At 46.1% G+C, this 20,844-nt stretch overlaps 1 protein-coding gene across 1 annotated transcript in view; it reads right to left on the reverse strand.

Moving 5' to 3' along the window:
- The window catches only part of LOC148451006 (sialic acid-binding Ig-like lectin 14), a 111,415-nt gene that overhangs the window by 44,651 nt on the left and 45,920 nt on the right, over window positions 1-20,844 (reverse strand). The window contains exon 4 of the mRNA XM_088462402.1: window positions 20,141-20,395. Within this exon, the coding sequence (XP_088318528.1) occupies window positions 20,141-20,395 (255 nt within the window). The remainder of the gene's footprint in view (window positions 1-20,140; window positions 20,396-20,844) is intronic.

Below are 20,844 nucleotides of genomic sequence, written 5' to 3' on the forward strand. Positions count from 1 at the left end.
AGTCATGGTGATTGTATTTTATATACAGAGGGCTAAGGCCCAGGGAGTCATGATGCTTGTATTTTATACACAGAAGGCTAAGGCCCACGGAGTCATGGTGCTTGTATTTGATACACAGAGGGCTAAGGCCCACAGAGTCACATTGCTTGTATTTTATACACAAAGAGCTAAGGCCCATGGAGGCACAGTGCTTGTATTTTATACACAGAGGGATAAGGTCCTAATGTGACCAGAAGCTGGGGTAAAACTAGCACCTTAGTAGTGCCTACCTATATCTTTATCTACTTTGCATACACAGATGGCTAAGGCCCATGGAGTCATGGTGCTTGTATTTTAGTCACAGAGGGCTAAGGCCAAGGGAGTCACGGTGTTGTATTTTATACACAGATGGCTAAGGCCCATGGAGTCATGGTGCTTGTATTTTATTCACAGAGGGCTAAGGCCAAGGGAGTCTCGGTACTTGTATTTTATACACAGATGGCTAAGGCCCATGGAGTCATGGTGCTTGTATTTTATACACAGATGGCTAAGGCCCATGGAGTCATGGTGCTTGTATTTTATACACAGAGGGCTAAGGCCCAGGGAGTCACGATGCTTGTATTTTATACACAGAAGGCTAAGGCCCACGGAGTCATGGTGCTTGTATTTGATACACAAAGGGCTAAGGTCCTAATGTGACCAGAAGCTGGGGTAAAACTAGTAAATTAGTAGTGCCTACCTATATCTTTATCTGCTTTGTATACACAGATGGCTAAGGCCCATGGAGTCATGGTGCTTGTATTTTATACAGAGGGCTAAGGCCCAGGGAGACACTGTGTTTGTATTTTATTCACAGATGGCTAAGGCCCAAAGAGTCATGGTGCTTGTAGTTTATTCACAGAGGGCTAAGGCCAAGGGAGTCACGGTGCTTGTATTTTATACACAGATGGCTAAGGCCCATGGAGTCATGGTGCTTGTATTTTATACACAGATGGCTAAGGACCATGGAGTCATGGTGCTTGTATTTTATACACAGATGGCTAAGACCCATGGAGTCATGGTGCTTGTATTTTATACACAGGGCTAAGGCCCAGGGAGTCACGGTGCTTGTATACACAGAGGGCTAAGGCCCATGGAGTCATGGTGCTTGTATTTTATACACAGAGGGCTAAGGCCCACGGAGTCACATTGCTTGTATTTTATACACAGAGAGCTAAGGCCCATGGAGTCACAGTGCTTGTATTTTAAACACAGAGGGCTAAGGTCCTAATGTGACCAGAAGCTGGGGTTAAACTAGAACCTTAGTAGTGCCTACCTATATTTTTTTCTACTTTGTACACACAGATGGCTAAGGCCCATGGAGTCATGGTGCTTGTATTTTATACAGAGGGCTAAGGCCCAGGGAGTCACTGAGCTTGTATTTTATTCACAGATGGCTAAGGCCCATGGAGTCATGGTGCTTGTATTTTATTCACAGAGGGCTAAGGCCAAGGGAGTCACGGTACTTGTATTTTATACACAGATGGCTAAGGCCCATGGAGTCATGGTGCTTGTATTTTATACACAGATTGCTAAGACCCATGTAGTCATGGTGCTTGTATTTTATACACAGAGGGCTAAGGCCCAGGGAGTCACGATGCTTGTATTTTATACACAGAAGACTAAGGCCCACGTAGTCATGGTGCTTGTATTTGATACACTGAGGGCTAAGACCCACAGAGTCACATTGCTTGTATTTTATACACAAAGAGCTAAGGCCCATGGAGTCACAGTGCTTGTATTTTATACACAGAGGACTAAGGTCCTAATGTGACCAGAAGCTGGGGAAAAACTAGTACCTTAGTAGTGCCTACCTGTATCTTTATCTACTTTGTATACACAGATGGCTAAGGCCCATGGAGTCATGGTGCTTGTATTTTATTCACAGAGGGCTAAGGCCAAGGGAGTCACGGTGCTTGTATTTTATACACAGATGGCTAAGGCCCATGGAGTCATGGTGCTTGTATTTTATTCACAGAGGGCTAAGGCCAAAGGAGTCACGGTACTTGTATTTTATACACAGATGGCTAAGGCCCATGGATTCATGGTGCTTGTATTTTATACACAGATGGCTAAGGCCCATGGAGTCATGGTGCTTGTATTTTATACACAGATGGCTAAGACCCATGGAGTCAGGGTGCTTGTATTTTATACACAGAGGGCTAAGGCCCAGGGAGTCACGATGCTTGTATTTTATACAAAGAAGGCTAAGGCCCATGGAGTCATGGTGCTTGTATTTGGTACACAGAGGGCTAAGGTCCACAGAGTCACATTGCATGTATTTTATACACAAAGAGCTAAGGCCCATGGAGTCACAGTGCTTGTATTTTATACACAGAGGGCTAAGGTCCTAATGTGACCAGAAGCTGGGGTAAAACTAGTACCTTAGTAGTGCCTACCTATATCTTTATCTACTTTGTATACACAGATGGCTAAGGCCCATGGAGTCATGGTGCTTGTATTTTATTCACAGAGGGCTAAGGCCCAGGGAGTCATGGTACTTGTATTTTATTCACAGATGGCTAAGGCCCATGGAGTCATGGTGCTTGTATTTTATTCACAGAGGGCTAAGGCCAAGGGAGTCACGGTACTTGTATTTTATACACAGATGGCTAAGGCCCATGGAGTCATGGTGCTTGTATTTTATACACAGATTGCTAAGACCCATGGAGTCATGGTGCTTGTATTTTATACACAGAGGGCTAAGGCCCAGGGAGTCACGATGCTTGTATTTTATACACCGAAGACTAAGGCCCACGTAGTCATGGTGCTTGTATTTGATACACAGAGGGCTAAGACCCACAGAGTCACATTGCTTGTATTTTATACACAAAGAGCTAAGGCCCATGGAGTCACAGTGCTTGTATTTTATACACAGAGGACTAAGGTCCTAATGTGACCAGAAGCTGGGGAAAAACTAGTACCTTAGTAGTGCCTACCTGTATCTTTATCTACTTTGTATACACAGATGGCTAAGGCCCATGGAGTCATGGTGCTTGTATTTTATTCACAGAGGGCTAAGGCCAAGGGAGTCACGGTGCTTGTATTTTATACACAGATGGCTAAGGCCCATGGAGTCATGGTGCTTGTATTTTATTCACAGAGGGCTAAGGCCAAAGGAGTCACGGTACTTGTATTTTATACACAGATGTCTAAGGCCCATGGATTCATGGTGCTTGTATTTTATACACAGATGGCTAAGGCCCATGGAGTCATGGTGCTTGTATTTTATACACAGATGGCTAAGACCCATGGAGTCAGGGTGCTTGTATTTTATACACCGAGGGCTAAGGCCCAGGGAGTCACGATGCTTGTATTTTATACAAAGAAGGCTAAGGCCCACGGAGTCATGGTGCTTGTATTTGGTACACAGAGGGCTAAGGTCCACAGAGTCACATTGCATGTATTTTATACACAAAGAGCTAAGGCCCATGGAGTCACAGTGCTTGTATTTTATACACAGAGGGCTAAGGTCCTAATGTGACCAGAAGCTGGGGTAAAACTAGCACCTTAGTAGTGCCTACCTATATCTTTATCTACTTTGTATACACAGATGGCTAAGGCCCATGGAGTCATGGTGCTTGTATTTTATTCACAGAGGGCTAAGGCCCAGTGAGTCATGGTGCTTGTATTTTATTCACAGATGGCTAAGGCCCATGGAGTCATGGTGCTTGTATTTTATTCACAGAGGGCTAAGGCCCATGGAGTCATAGTGCTTGTATTTTATACACAGATGGCTAAGGCCCATGGAGTCATGGTGCTTGTATTTTATACACAGATGGCTAAGACCCATGGAGTCATGGTGCTTGTATTTTATACACAGAGGGCTAATGCCCAGGGAGTCATGGTGCTTGTATTTTATACACAGAGGGCTAAGGCCCACAAAGTCACGGTGCTTGTATACACAGAGGGCTAAGGCCCATGGAGTCATGGTGCTTGTATTTTATACACAGAGGGCTAAGGCCCAAGGAGTCATGGTGCTTGTATTTTATACAGAGGGCTAAGGCCCACAAAGTCACAGTGCTTGTATACACAGAGGGCTAAGGCACATGTAGTCACGGTGCTTGTATTTTTTACACAGAGGGCTAAGGCCCACGGAGTCATGATGCTTGTATTTTATACACAGGGGGCTAAGGCCCACAGAGTCGTGGTGCTTGTATTTTATACACAGGGGGCTAAGGCCCACAGAGTCATGGTGCTTGTATTTTATACACAGGGAGCTAAGGCCCACAGAGTCACGGTGCTTGTATACACAGAGGGCTAAGGCCCACGGAGTCACATTGCTTGTATTTTATACACAGAGGGCTAAGGTCCTAATGTGACCAGAAGCTGGGGTAAAACTAGTAACTTAGTAGTGCCTACCCATATCTTTATCTACTTTGTATACACAGATGGCTAAGGCCCATGGAGTCATGGTGCTTGTATTTTAAACAGAGGGCTAAGGCCCAGGGAGTCACTGTGCTTGTATTTTATTCACAGATGGCTAAGGCACATGGAGTCATGGAGCTTGTATTTTATTCACAGAGGGCTAAGGCCAAGGGAGTCATGGTGCTTGTATTTTATACACAGATGGCTAAGACCCATGGAGTCATGGTGCTTGTATTTTATACACAGAGGGCTAAGGCCCAGGGAGTCATGGTGCTTGTATACACAGAGGGCTAAGGCCCATGGAGTCATGGTGCTTGTATTTTATACACAGAGGGCTAAGGCCCAGGGAGTCACGATGCTTGTATTTTATACACAGAAGGCTAAGGCCCACGGAGTCATGGTGCTTGTATTTGATAGACAGAGTTCTAAGGCCCACGGAGTCACATTGCTTGTATTTTGTACACAGAGAGCTAAGGCCCATGGAGTCACAGTGCTTGTATTTTAAACACAGAGGGCTAAGGTCCTAATGTGACCAGAAGCTGGGGTTAAACTAGAACCTTAGTAGTGCCTACCTATATCTTTATCTACTTTGTACACACAGATGGCTAAGGCCCATGGAGTCATGGTGCTTGTATTTTATACAGAGGGCTAAGGCCCAGGGAGTCATGGTGCTTGTATTTTATTCACAGATGGCTAAGGCCCATGGAGTCAAGGTGCTTGTATTTTATTCACAGAGGGCTAAGGCAAGGGAGTCACGGTACTTGTATTTTATACACAGATGGCTAAGGCCCATGGAATCATGGTGCTTGTATTTTATACACAGATGGCTAAGACCCATGGAGTCATGGTGCTTGTATTTTATACACAGAGGGCTAAGAGTCACGGTGCTTGTATTTTATAAACAGAGGGCTAAGGCCCACAAAGTCATGGTGCTTGTATACACAGAGGGCTAAGGCCCATGGAGTCATGGTGTTTGTATTTTATACACAGAGGGCTAAGGCCCAGGGAGTCACGATGCTTGTATTTTATACACAGAAGGCTAAGGCCCACGGCGTCATGGTGCTTGTATTTGATACACAGAGGGCTAAGGCCCACGGAGTCACATTGCTTGTATTTTATACACAAAGAGCTAAGGCCCATGGAGTCACAGTGCTTGTATTTTATACACAGAGGGCTAAGGTCCTAATGTGACCAGAAGCTGGGGTAAAACTAGTACCTTAGTAGTGCCTACCTATATCTTTATCTACTTTGTATACACAGATGGCTAAGGCCCATGGAGTCATGGTGCTTTTATTTTATTCACAGAGGGCTAAGGCCAAGGGAGTCACGGTGCTTGTATTTTATACACAGATGGCTAAGGCCCATGGAGTCATGGTGCTTGTATTTTATACACAGATGGCTAAGGCCCATGGAGTCATGGTGCTTGTATTTTATACACAGATGGCTAAGACCCATGGAGTCGTGCTGCTTGTATTTTATACACAGAGCGCTAAGGCCCAGGGAGTCACGGTGCTTGTATTTTATACAAAGAGGGCTAACGCCCACGGCGTCATGGTGCTTGTATTTGATACACAGAGGGCTAAGGCCCACGGAGTCACATTGCTTGTATTTTATACACAAAGAGCTAAGGCCCATGGAGTCACAGTGCTTGTATTTTATACACAGAGGGCTAAGGTCCTAATGTGACCAGAAGCTGGAGTAAAACTAGTACCTTAGTAGTGCCTACCTATATCTTTATCTACTTTGTATACACAGATGGCTAAGGCCCATGGAGTCATGGTGCTTGAATTTTATTCACAGAGGGCTAAGGCCAAGGGAGTCACGGTGCTTGTATTTTATACACAGATGGCTAAGGCCCATGGAGTCATGGTGCTTGTATTTTATACACAGATGGCTAAGACCCATGGAGTCATGGTGCTTGTATTTTATACACAGAGGGCTAAGGCCCAGGGAGTCACGATGCTTGTATTTTATACACAGAAGGCTAAGGCCCACGGAGTCATGGTGCTTGTATTTGGTACACAGAGGGCTAAGGTCCACAGAGTCACATTGCTTGTATTTTATACACAAAGAGCTAAGGCCAAGGGAGTCACGGTGCTTGTATTTTATACACAGAGGGCTAAGGCCCACAAAGTTACGGTGCTTGTATACACAGAGGGCTAAGGCCCATGGAGTCATGGTGCTTGTATTTTATACACAGAGGGCTAAGGCCAAGGGAGTCACGGTGCTTGTATTTTATACACAGAGGGCTAAGGCCCACAAAGTCACGGTGCTTGCATACACAGAGGGCTAAGGCCCATAGAGTCAAGGCCTTCTTGAAGAAGCTACTGCATGTAGTGAAACGCGTTAAGGAATACAGATTATATAATCACTTTGTGCATCTGCACTTTTATTGTATTATATATCCAGCCAGCGGGTTCACACAGTATCCTGATCTCCACTGTGGCAGAGTCCAGCTTCAGCTACACCAGGTTTGCCCTCTAGCCGCGGCTCAGCAGAGCGAGGAACACACACGTGGCAAAATCTCTCTGGAGAGAGTGACTACACTGCTGGGAATTGCATTTCCTCATCGCCCTCCAGCTTCTGTAGCGTGGTCCAGCCGCATCTCTGGATTTCCAGAGCGGACAGCTCTCCTGGCACAGACGTGTGTACTAACTCTGTCCTACTCCCCGGCACTCTCCAGCTGCGAACCAGCCTCTTACCATCAGGCTGGTACCACATCCCTATCTGGAGTATACTATCACCATTGCCGAGAGGTGAGCCAACACGTGCGAGTAACCAAATACAGGAATGCCTACACGCTATCCGGATCACTTTGCTTATTCTGATTGACTCTTTTTTATTCACCTAAATATCTACATTTTTTATTATACACCGATCATACAGTTTTTGTTTTTCCTAACAAGGGTACCCTATTTTTATTCTGCTTCCCACTGGACTTAAATTAAATCTCAATATCATTTACATTTATTACTTTGGAGCTCAATATATTTTTCTTCCACTGGGAAGAGACGTCTATTTGTTTCAACATAATATTATTTTGCAATTATTGTGGCAGGTGATACATTAGTTGATACAACATTTGTCTTTACGTTAAACATTGATGCAGAGTTATTTTATATCCATACATGTCTATATTCTATTTATTTTTGGATATCAGCATTGTATATTTTTATCTTCAATAAATAATTTACGCAATTATACTTATCTCATGTTTAACATGTGTTACTAGCGCCATCCCACCTGTACTTGTTCCATGGAGTCAAGGTGCCTGTTTACACAGTGGGGTACAGCACTAAAAATATTTTTTTGTTTTTTTTTACTTTTTAAATTTTTTACTTTTTTTTTTTTTACATACAGCCACTTGTGAGTCTTGACACTTTAATCAGTAAAGCACAGCATAAATTAGTGTGCAGTCAGTGCGCCCCCTTACACAGTCACTTTGCCTGCACAGCCACTTGTGAGTCTCTGGACACAGCACTTAATCAGCAGAGTATAGCATAGCATACATCAGAGTACAGTGTGCCCCCTTACACAGTCACTTTGCCAGCACAGCCACTAGTCTCTGGACACAACCACTTAATCAGCAGAGCTCAGAGCAGCATACATCAGCGTGCAGTGTGCCCTCTATACTGTCACTTTGCCAGCACAGCCAGTCCCTGTACACAGCCAGCAGTAATATAAGCAGAGCAGTGCGCAGCTTGTGGAGTGTGTAGTCTTATGTAGAGGCGAACTCTCGCCTCTCGTGAGAGTTCAGCACACTTGCAGGGATCCAATGTCAGGACGCTGACGTTCGGCCTCGCAGTAGGGATCCAAGTCGGTGGGAACACCCGAGCCGAGGCTCGGGTGGACTCGGATCCCCGATGTTTGGAGCAGTCTGGATTCTGTCCAGACCGCTAATCCCTATTTTAAACCCAAATCCAAATTGGAGGGGTCATTGGTGAACACCTCCCAGTAAGTTAGACTCTGTGCCTTTGATCTGGTCTAGCCAACATCCCGTAGTTATGGACGAAGAAGACATATATCCAGGCCCCTCATCTTCTATTCTCTCCCCACCCTAGCACCTCGACTTCAAATCCATCAGTAGAAGATCTCCAGAGTCCAAAGGTGACACAGGATTTATGGCCGGTACCAGAGCCGTAACTAGACTTTTTGGTGCCCTGTGCCAGAGAGAGCATTGCAGTGCACCTGAAAAAGGACCATGGCCTCATGGGGAAGGGCCAGGGAAGAGATGGGGAGGCCAGGAGATGCTGGGGATAAAAGAAGAGGAAGCTACAAGTGAGACTGATAATAAATAGAAAAATTGACAGACCCAAACAGCGCCCCCTGCCCTGCAGTGCCCTGTGCCATGGCGCAGGTCACACCACCCTAGTTACAGCCCTGAACAGTACACACTAGATGATATGTCGTCCATGTCGGCAACATCATCTAGTGTGTGCATTCAATGTTGCTGACGATGTGCACTGCCGCACGTCGTCAGTGACATCACTCATCGGACCTACATGCAGGTCCGATGAGCGACATCATCAGCAAGGGCCATGCTGCCGAATGTAGGCATGTCTCCCGCATACTGCCCACTTCCTAGTAAAGTGGGCAGAATGAGGAGAATTCCAGCACCGATCGCGGGTCTCCGTGTAGGGGGCAGGGCTTAATGACGTGTCTCTGCATGAATCACATCATTTGGCCCTGTCCGCTATGTAAATTATAGTCAATTACGTCAATTTTACCGCTGGGGGCAAGGCTTAATGACGCGACTCATCAGGTCCCGCCCCCGTCACCACCCTCCTGCTTCTCTTACCTGGGCTTCTCCCGGTAGAGAGCTTTCAAGGTAGGCAACTATGGGCTGGATACACATCATTAAATCTGTACCCAGCTTAAGGAGTATAATAAAATATAAAATATTAAGGAGTAGCTAGAAAGCAAGCTTCTGAGACAGAAACTCCAAGAAGACTAGCTGAACTGGTAAAGCACAAGTGCCTGAGAATGGTTTACATAGGGCAATCTGCACCAAGATTGGACATTGGAGTCATGTGAGAAGAAAGTCTCTGTGAATGGCTGCAATGGTATCAGCTGACCTCAAGCAAGATGATGGCACCCATGCAGCCCTGGACTGCAGCAACAGGGAAATCCTGAAATGACTGGCCATCAGAGATATGCCAGCCAGTGAATCAGCAATACCAGGTGAAGAAAGAGGGTCTAAAATCCAGGGGCGTGACACAGTGTGGGTGAGTAAGCTGACCACAGCTGCACAGCGGAAAGAAATTTTGGGGGATAGTCCACAACATGAGGAGGTAAGCTCATGTGCCAAATAACTGTGATGCCTATAGAAATTTTTATGAACTGTGTTGGAATGTGAAGTTGGAATATGTAAATAAATCCTACCTCATTTATTATTATCAGGGGAGGTGGTCTGGTCTACATTGATTTTATCACTGATAACTGTACTACTATCACCTGCTGGATCTGCACTACATGTAAAGTACTGTTCTCAGTGGCGTCCCTCCCCGCGGTGTCACCCGGTGCGGGGAGGGACGTTGTAAGCACGGCGAAGCCGCGCATGCCCCGAAAAGGGGCATGGCCTCGCGGGCCGGGACGTGGCCTCGCAGGATGGCGGCGTGGCCTCACGGCCTGATCCCCCGTGGTCCTGGTCTTTACTTTACGCAGGGGGTGTGTGCCGGCTCCCTCACAGTGTCAGGAGCCGGGTGCTGCACTTAATACTACAGTGCAGCACCCGGCTCCTGTCGCTGTGGGGGAGTGTCAGTCTGCACCTTGGTGTCACCCTTCGGCGGGTAACACCCGGGTGCGGCCCGCACCCCCCTTGTGACGCCACTGACTGTTCTTAAACGTCCATGTGTGGTGATTCACCTGCGAAGTGGGTGTCTTTTGCACTCAGCATGAATCAGGTATAAGTCCTATACTAATGATGACGGCTGAGGATGTAAGAACAGTGGGCGGGATAGGCTGCCACATGCAGAGAGTTTTTAGTATACACAGCCGGATTCTGGCATTAGCATAACATAGTGAGCAGGCTGATGCGGCCAGACAGAATATACTAATGACTGAATATAACACCTTTTATTCTATATTGAAGGAACTGGCCAAAAACTATAATAGTCAAACACCTCACTATACCTTTAGATGAGGAAATGGTAACATCTGGTGTTCTCGGTGGATCTGTAATGAAATGAGATTTTAGAAATTGTATATAATGTTTTTCTTTTACTTAAACGTAGTTACTGGAAATTAAATAATTGTGGCATCGATTAATGGGCAACAGACATCATGCAACAAATGTGGCTGTTACTAACCAACCAGATGAAACCCATGAAAGTTGTACAGCTTTACTGATGGGGATTGGTAGCTATAAAAACACTCCACTTGGGGGTATATTCAAATACAAATGATGTGAGCAATGTCCCATTGGGACAGCGGGACATACCAACTGCTTCTGCTGCTCTACCATAATTACATGTGATGTGCTCAGCCCCTTACTGTTCATTGGTTGTCTAGAGCCATCAACTCTGACAATAGTTTGCTGCTACTGTACTTCAATCCCTAATACAGTATATGTACGATACAACTGACAATGGAGGATTGAGATTAATATAATAAGCTCCCAGTGTAAGACCTGTATTTGAAATAATATACTGGGAGCTTGTATAATGTGTATATATATATATATATATATATATATATATATATATTAGGGGTGTGCACCGGCCACTTTTCGTGTTTTGTGTTTTGGTTTTGGATCTGGATCTTTCTTCGTGTTTTGGATCTGGATTGGTTTTGCCAAAACCACCCTTCCGTGTTTTGGGTTCTGTGTTTTGTGTTTTGGATCTGTATTTTTTTGAAAAAAAGCATAAAAACAGCTAAAATCACAGAATTTGTAGGTTTTTCTGCTCCTATGCTATTATTAACCTCAATAACCTTAATTTCCACTCATTTCCAGTCTATTCTGAATACCTCACACCTCACAATAGTGTTTTTATGTCCAAAAGGTTGCACCGAGGTAGCTGGATGACTATGCTAAGCGACACGAGTGGGCGGCACAAACACGTGACCCATCTAGGCGTGAAACTGCAGTGGCAGACAGGATGGCATTGAAAAACTAGCCCCAAACTGTACATAATGCAAAGAAAAAAAAGAGGTGCAAGATGGAATTGTCCTTGGGCCCTCCCACCCACCCTTATGTTGTATAAACAGGACATGCACACTTTAACAAACCAATCATTTCAGCGCCAGGGTCTGCCACACAACTGTGGCTGAAATGATTGGTTCGTTTGGGCCCCCACAAAACAAGCTGGCAATTATTCTGTCCCTGCACAAACTGGCTCTACGGAGGCAAGAAGTCGTCCTCATCCTCCTCATCCACAGATTCCTCACCCTCTTCAGTGTTATGTACATCCTCATCCTCACAGAGTATTAATTCGTCCCTGCTGGAACCACAGGTCCCTCTGTACGTTCTGGAGGCTGGTCTCCCTGGAAGAGTTGATCATTCATTTTATGAACATCATCTTCTCCACATTTTGTGGAAGCAACCTCCTACGCCTTTCGCTAACAAGGTTCCCGGCTGCACTAAACACTCTTTCGGAGTACACACTGGAGGGGGGGCAACTCAGGTAAAATAGAGCCAGTTTGTACAGGGACCTCCAAATTGCTTCTTTTTCCTGCCAGTACAGGTACGGACTGTCTGACATGCCTACTTGGATGCTGTCACCGATGTAATCCTTTAACAGACAGACGCACGCTTGTCGCTGCTGCTTTGAGGATTCAAGTGCGGCTACAGCCCACACAATTCACAAAAACAGAAAAAAAAAAAGAATATTTTTATTGTTTGTGGAGCACACTTTGAGGGTTACACCACCCTCTAACAGACAGACGCACGCTTGTCGCTGCTGCTTTGAGGATGCAAGTGCGGCTACAGCCCACACAATTCACAAAGACAGAAAAAAGAAGAAGAATATTTTTATTCTTTGTGTAGCACACTTTGAGGGTGTCACCACCCTTTAACAGACAGACGCACGCTTGTCGCTGCTGCTTTAAGGATGCAGGTGCGGCTACAGCCCACACATTTCACAAAGACCGAAAAAAAAAGAACAATATTTTAATTGTTTGTGTAGCACACTTTGAGGGTGTCACCACCCTTTAACAGACAGACGCACGCTTGTCGCTGCTGCTTTAAGGATGCAGGTGCGGCTACAGCCCACACAATTCACAAAGACAGAAAAAAGAAGAATATTTTTATTGTTTGTGTAGCACACTTTGAGGGTGTCACCACCCTTTAACAGACAGACGCACGCTTGTCGCTGCTGCTTTGAGGATGCAAGTGCGGCTACATCGCACACAAGTCACAAACACTTAAAAAAAATAGTTTTTTATTTTTTGGAGCACTTTGAGAGTTACACCACCCTTTAACAGACAGACGCACTCTTATCGCTGCTGCTTTAAGGATGCAGGTGCGGCTACAGCCCACACATTTCACAACGACCGAAAAAAAAGAACAATATTTTAATTGTTTGTGTAGAACACTTTGAGGGTGTCACCACCCTTTAACAGACAGACGCACGCTTGTCGCTGCTGCTTTAAGGATGCAGGTGCGGCTACAGCCCACACAATTCACATAGACAGATAAAAGAAGAAGAATATTTTTATTGTTTGTGTAGCACACTTTGAGGGTGTCACCACCCTTTAACAGACAGACGCACGCTTGTCGCTGCTGCTTTAAGGATGCAGGTGCGGCTACAGCCCACACATTTCACAAAGACCGAAAAAAAAAGAACAATATTTTAATTGTTTGTGTAGCACACTTTGAGGGTGTCACCACCCTTTAACAGACAGACTCATGCTTGTCGCAGCTGCTTTAAGGATGCAGGTGCGGCTACAGCCCACACAATTCACAAAGACAGAAAAAAGAACAATATTTTAATTGTTTGTGTAGCACACTTTGAGGGTGTCACCACCCTTTAACAGACAGACGCACGCTTGTCGCTGCTGCTTTAAGGATGCAGGTGCGGCTACAGCCCACACAATTCACAAAGACAGAAAAAAGAAGAATATTTTTATTGTTTGTGTAGCACACTTTGAGGGTGTCACCGCCCTTTAACAGACAGACGCACGCTTGTCGCTGCTGCTTTGAGGATGCAAGTGCGGCTACATCGCACACAAGTCACAAACACATTAAAAAAATAGTTTTTTATTTTTTGGAGCACTTCGTGAGTTACACCACCCTTTAACAGACAGACGCACGCTTGTCGCTGCTGCTTTAAGGATGCAGGTGCGGCTACAGCCCACACAATTCACAAAGACAGAAAAAAGAAGAAGAATATTTTTATTGTTTGTGTAGCACACTTTGAGGGTGTCACCACCCTTTAACAGACAGACGCACGCTTGTCGCTGCTGCTTTGAGGATGCAAGTGTGGCTACATCGCACACAAGTCACAAACACATTAAAAAATTTTTTTTGATTTTTTGGAGCACTTTGAGAGTTACAACACCCTTTAACAGACAGACGCACGCTTGTCGCTGCTGCTTTGAGGATGCAAGTGCGGCTACAGCCCACACAATTCACAAAGACAGAAAAAAAAAGAACAATATTTTAATTGTTTGTGTAGCACACTTTGAGGGTGTCACCACCCTTTAACAGACAGACGCACGCTTGTCGCTGCTGCTTTAAGGATGCAGGTGCAGCTACAGCCCACACATTTCACAAAGACAGAAAAAAAAAGAACAATATTTTAATTGTTTGTGTAGCACACTTTGTGGGTGTCACCACCCTTTAACAGACAGACGCACGCTTGTCGCTGCTGCTTTGAGGATGCAGGTGGAATCTAGACGGGATTTGGAACCGAGGACACACTACCTCCATCAATTGTCTAAATCCCACTGCACTAATGTCGGATACCGGACGCACGTCTAACACCAACATAGCAGTCAAGGCCTCAGTTATACGTTTTGCTTCAGGATGACTGCTGTCGTACTTCATCCTCATCGCTAGGGACTGTTGGAGGGTCAATTGTTTAGTAAAAGTAGTGATGTTCCTACTTCCTCTCTGGGATGATGAACAACTCCCAGCAGCAGCAACAGCACTAGTAGGAAGTGGTTCTTGATCTTTCCCTATTTTATTTTTATCAGAGAAAGTTTGGTCCTCCATTTATGTTATATTGATATATATACGTGCGGCTAAAGCGCACACAAACACAGAAAATATTTTTTTATTTTTGCTGGAGAGTAGTGCACTTTGTGGGTTACATCACCCTTTAAGAAATGAGCCAGCCGGCTCTTTACTTATGGGACACAGGCGCACGCTTGGCGCTGCTCCTTTGTTGATGCACGTGCAGCCACAGTGCACACAAGTCACAAACACAGAAAATATATATTTTTTTGGTTTGGAGTGTACTTTGGGGGTTACAGAACCCTTTAACGGTCAAGCCAGCCGGCCCTTTACTTATGACACAGGCGCACGCTTGGCACTACTTTGTTGATGCACGTGCGGCTACTGCGCACACAATTCACAAACACAGAAAATAATTTTTTTTTTGGTTTGGACTGGAGTGTACTTTCGGGGGTTACAGCACCCTTTAACGGTCAAGCCAGCCGGCCCTTTACTTATGACACAGGCGCACACTTGGCACTACTTTGTTGATGCACGTGCGGCTACAGCGCACACAATTCACAAACACAGAAAATAATTTTTTTTCGGTTTGGACTGGAGTGTACTTTGGGGGTTACAGCACCCTTTAACGTTCAAGCCAGCCGGCCCTTTACTTATGACACAGGCGCACGCTTGGCACTACTTTGTTGATGCACGTGCGGCTACTGCGCACACAATTCACAAACACAGAAAATAATTTTTTTTTTGGTTTGGACTGGAGTGTACTTTCGGGGGTTACAGCACCCTTTAACGGTCAAGCCAGCCGGCCCTTTACTTATGACACAGGCGCACGCTTGGCACTACTTTGTTGATGCACGTGCGGCTACTGCGCACACAATTCACAAACACAGAAAATACATATTTTTTTGGTTTGGACTGGAGTGTACTTTGGGGGTTACAGCACCCTTTAATGGTCAAGCCAGCTGGCCCTTTACTTATGACACAGGCGCACGCTTGGCACTACTTTGTTGATGCACATGCGGCTACTGCGCACACAATTCACAAACACAGAAAATAATTTTTTTTTTGGTTTGGACTGGAGTGTACTTTGGGGGTTACAGCACCCTTTAACGGTCAAGCCAGCCGGCCCTTTACTTATGACACAGGCGCACGCTTGGCACTACTTTGTTGATGCACGTGCGGCTACTGCGCACACAATTCACAAACACAGAAAATATTTTTTTTTTTGGTTTGGACTGGAGTGTACTTTCGGGGGTTACAGCACCCTTAACGGTCAAGCCAGCCGGCCCTTTACTTATGACACAGGTGCACGCTTGGCACTACTTTGTTGATGCACGTGCGGCTACTGCGCACACAATTCACAAACACAGAAAATAATTTTTTTTTGGTTTGGACTGGAGTGTACTTTCGGGGGTTACAGCACCCTTTAACGGTCAAGCCAGCCGGCCCTTTACTTATGACACAGGCGCACGCTTGGCACTACTTTGTTGATGCACGTGCGGCTACTGCGCACACAATTCACAAACACAGAAAATATATTATTTTTTTAGCACTTGGGGGGAGCACCCCTGATGGACAGAGCACCCCCTGGACAACACTACAGCACCTCTTTAGGACTGGGACACTGCACAGGACTTTGGAGTGGACACAGCCCCTATGGAGAACTGACTGCACAACACAGTCCAGCCAGCCCCTATGGACTTTGAAGTAGTGGACACAGCCCCTATTAACAACAGCAGCACAGCACAACACAGCCAGCCCCTATGGACTTTGAAGTAGTGGACAACAGCAGCACTACACTACACTACACTACACAGCCCTAACTCCCACCCTCCCTCTTCACTGTCCACAGCCGAGTGAGAAAATGGCGCCGACGTGGGTACCTTATATAGGATCCAAAACCTGCGAGACTCGGAAGGCGGGATGATGACGTTTTGCCTCGATTTCAGATCCGAGTCAGGCGGGAAAAGTCGAGCCTGATTCGGATCGGACTCGGATCGGGGGGGCTCGGGGGGGTTCGGATTTCAGAAATCCGAACCCGCTCACCCCTAATATATATATATATATATGTGCTATTGTATATACAGTTAGTGTGTGTATACTGTGTATGTGTTAGTGTGTATATATGTGTATGTATGTGTTACTGTGTGTATACTGTGTATGTATATGTGTTAGTATGTGTTTATGTGTGTGTATATTGTATTTGTGTGTGTTAGTACGTTATATATAATATATACGTTTGCTACATATATATTAGGGACGTGTTTTGGTTTTGGATCTGTATCTCCTTCAAGGTTTTGGATCTGGATTTGGTTTGCAAACCACCCTCAAGTGTTTTGGTTTTGGATCTGGATTTTTTAAATAAAAAAATAGCTAAAAAGTTTTAAAACCAGCTAAAAACATTTAATTTATGCAATTCAAAACCCCAAATTTGGTTTTAAAATCCGAATTCCGAACCGCAAATAAATCAGAACCGCGACCCGAATTTACACGGATCTCCTCAGGAGATTATAACCGTAACTCGGATTTACCAGGATTCACGAAATTCGGACAGATTCAGATTTCTGGAGAACCGAACCACACATTTCTAATATATACTGTATATATTATATATGTGTGTGCGCATGTTTAACACAAACATGGGGGGTTAGGAGTAGACTCCGTGTGGTTGGTGGGGTGGGGGGAGTAGGCTCTGTGTGGTTTGGTGGGGCCCCCTCAACTTAGTTGCCCCAGGGCCCCCACAAGCCATAATCCAGTCCTGGTGCTTTGAGTGACATTAGTAGGGTAGGTCGGAATGCGGCTAGCACAGGCAGAGCAACAACCTTATACAAAGAATTTCAAAGAGGGGTAGAAGCCGGTGAAAACTGATGGGGGTGTGTGGCCTGATGTATCGTGTCATTAAGCCCCGCCCTCTCCTGGTAAATTGCCACAAGTAGTGCATATTTAAATAGGGGGCAGGGTCAGATGACGCAATTTTTGTGGAATCGCATCATTAAGCCCCACCCTCTACTTGGAGACCCCCGATCTCCGTGGAAATTCTCTGCCTTCTGCCCACTTCACTAGGAAGTGGGCAGGAAAGCAGGAGAAGTACCTACTATACCAGGGGTGCGTGGGGTTACCCGAAAAATCATGAGCCTCCCGCAACTTCCGGGAGAGTTAGGCATGTATGACTGTACCTCATGCTTGGTGACTTTTCTGTGTCCTCCTCTAGGAGATCCTGTAAGGGTGGGAGCCGAGGTGGGAAGGGAAGGGGGGATGTCACAAAGAATCACATCACCTCAACCCTGCGCATGCTTTATAGTAAAATTCCGCAATTCAAGTATCAAGCCCGCGGACCATCAAATTCACTGGTGAATTTCACAGGAGGCTGACCTTATTTTTTTCGAGAGAGCATCACAAAATTCGGGAGATTACAGTAAATTCTGGGAGAGTACCATATGATCTACTTATAAAGCAATGGAGTAATGTATAAAGAATACAATAATATTTAATATTTCCATGTAACTTAGATTTCCCAATACCAGGGCTGCCATCAGAAATTGTGGGAGAGGTGTATCATGGAGCGCTGTCACCCAAAGCAAGCACATGTTATGATGATCCCCATACTACTAACAGGCACCTCATAGCTGAGTTATAGAAAAACCTGGTCACTTTCCTGTCATTTTTAGGTTTATGTGGCGATGATCCGCACTACTTCTGATCACAGCCACTAGCCATGGGGATTGGTAAAAGGTTCATTTGGGAATGGGGTGAAGACAAGGTCAGAGAAAGGGAGGTGGATAGAGGAACACAAGTGGGATGGGGCACAGGCACACTTGGGGGAGGCAGACGCACATTTGGGGAGAATATGGCAGAGGCACACTTGGTGAAGGCCAAGGCAGAGGCACTCCTGGGTTGAAGGCAGAGGCACACTTGGTGAAGGCCAAGGCAGAGGCACTCCTGGGTTGAAGGCAGAGGCACACTTGAAAGGGGGACAGAGGCACACTTGGTGAAGGCTGGGGCAGAGGCACACGTGGTGAGGGCTGGGGCAGAGGCACTCTTGGTGAGGGGTGGGGCAGAGGCACTCTTGGTGAGGGCTGGGGCAGAGGCACACGTGGTGAGGGCTGGGGCAGAGCACTCTTGGTGAGGGGTGGGGCAGAGGCACTCTAGGTGAGGGCTGGGGCAGAGGCACTCTTGGTGAGGGCTTGGGGAGAGGCACATGTGGTGAGGGATGGGGCAGTGTCACATAAGGGTAACTTGTGTGCGCCTCTTACTATACAAGCTGTATGGCAGGCACAGCAGGTTCATGATTGGAAGCAGGCAGGAAGTGCCGGCCTGACAGTCAGTTAACATAATATTTATTTATTTATTTATTTATTACCAGTTATTTACATAGCGCACACATATTCCGCAGCGCTTTACAGAGTATAGCTGGCCATTCACATCAGTCCCTGCCCCAGTGGAGCTTACAATCTATATTCCCTATCACATGCGCACACACATACACACTAGGGTTAATTTGTGTTGGGAGCCAATTAACATACCAGTATATTTTTGGAGTGTGGGAGGAAACCCACGCAAGCACAGGGAGAATATACAAACTCCGCACAGGTAGGGCCATGGTGGGAATCGAACACATGACCTCAGTGCTGTGAGGCAGTAACGCTAACCATTACTCCATCTGTGCTGCCCATAATAGGTGGTCACTATGAGAGGGTGGTACTGGGCAGGCAACTCCTGTGTCTTAAATGGGGCCTGCATACTGCTGATACCGGCAGCAAGCTGCTACTTACTCACAGGTAGGTATCTGTAGGTAAGCAGTTCACAGGTAGAATCATCTGCGCAGATGGAGCTGGATTTTATAAGCGTATTAATGTATCAGGAAGCTAAAAGGAGGAATAGTGGGATTCTGCATACTGAGCAAACATCAGGTCTCCTACATTTTCACTTCCAAATTACAGGAGCCCAAAATATATAGGTCCTGATTCTGAGCCGCAGTCAACCTGCACGCTGTGCCCATGTTCATGTAGTCGAGCCTTTGTTTGCATGCGCAAAAAGTTCTGAAACTCCCTACGGTGCCTGCGTTACACAGAGTGAGCGCATAGAGGTGCTGTTGTGATCAGGGCAGACGGTACCAGAAAGGTGTCAGAAAAGTGATGGGTGCTGCCAGGGCCGGCAACAGAAATCTTGGGGCCCGGTACACTGATATCAATGGGGCCCCCCTCACACGACCATTGGATTTACCAATACATGATTCACCAAGTATAAGACACTTAGGGGGGCGATTCAATTGTTATAGCACCCCCTATCTCCCGTCTAAAGTGACGGGGGATCAGGGTGCGATATATGCATATCACGCATGTCGCGCCCAAACAGACAGGGTTTAAAGTCCTGCTTTGGGCGCCCAAACCCCAGTTGCCATCTCTGCCTTGGCACATGTGACCACACGGATGTACACAAGGGAAGGCGTCTGTAGGCAATTTGCATAAACACACAGATGGGCGACCACCACTACACGCCGCTGCGTTCACTTTGCCTGCGACTCAGAGCCAGGCCCGTAATGTTTTAGTTCTGTTTTATTATACTGTAATAAAACCTACATTGCACAGTTATAGTGACACCTCAGTTAGTTTTTTTTGCTATTTTGTAATAAAAACTTACATTGTACAGTTACGTTGACACTTTTGCTCAATCTCCTGTATTTATTCTCTGCTAAGCAGTAATATGTAGCTGCATCACTGGTCCTTATGTCCGACAGACGGAGCTCCTGCCTTTGTCTAGTATTACTGCTGGGAACATTCTCTCCTCCCTTCATCCAGGTGATATCGGCTGCCAGGTTACTGTCTACCGAGCAGATTAATGTCAGCGAGTCTCCTTCCAGCACTTTCACTGTTTCACTTTTCTGTCCCTTTTTTCCTGTAAAGTCATAAAACAATGATTACGTAAGTATATGGTCTTCAGCAAGATTACACAAGGGGATGGCACTCCCTGATACAGGTTTACAAATAAGGAAAATCAACCCAAGTCATAGATAAAGGATGCTTTATCCATGTAATGCAATGTTCTCTCTAGCTCCGGCAGCAGGCAGGGCGCCGGAGCTAGAGAGGGCACGTTTGTGCGCGAGCCGAAGGTGCACGCGCGACCGAGAAGGGGGCGTGGTAATTGAAAAGGGGGCGTGTCTATAAGTTGCATCCCCTCTTCGTCACTCTTGGGGGCGTGCCCGGCACTTACGGACACGCCGGGCAGCCCCCAAGCGCTGCAGACAGGGAGAATAGATGCCGGGCGCATGCGCCCGGCATCTATTCTCCGGCGGTGACCGGGCCACCGCACATTTCTTCACCCGCGGGACACTGCGACCCATGGGT

This window comes from Taudactylus pleione, unplaced genomic scaffold (genome assembly GCF_031769625.1).
Source record: "Taudactylus pleione unplaced genomic scaffold, aTauple2 ptg001224l, whole genome shotgun sequence".
Taxonomy (NCBI): domain Eukaryota; kingdom Metazoa; phylum Chordata; class Amphibia; order Anura; family Myobatrachidae; genus Taudactylus; species Taudactylus pleione.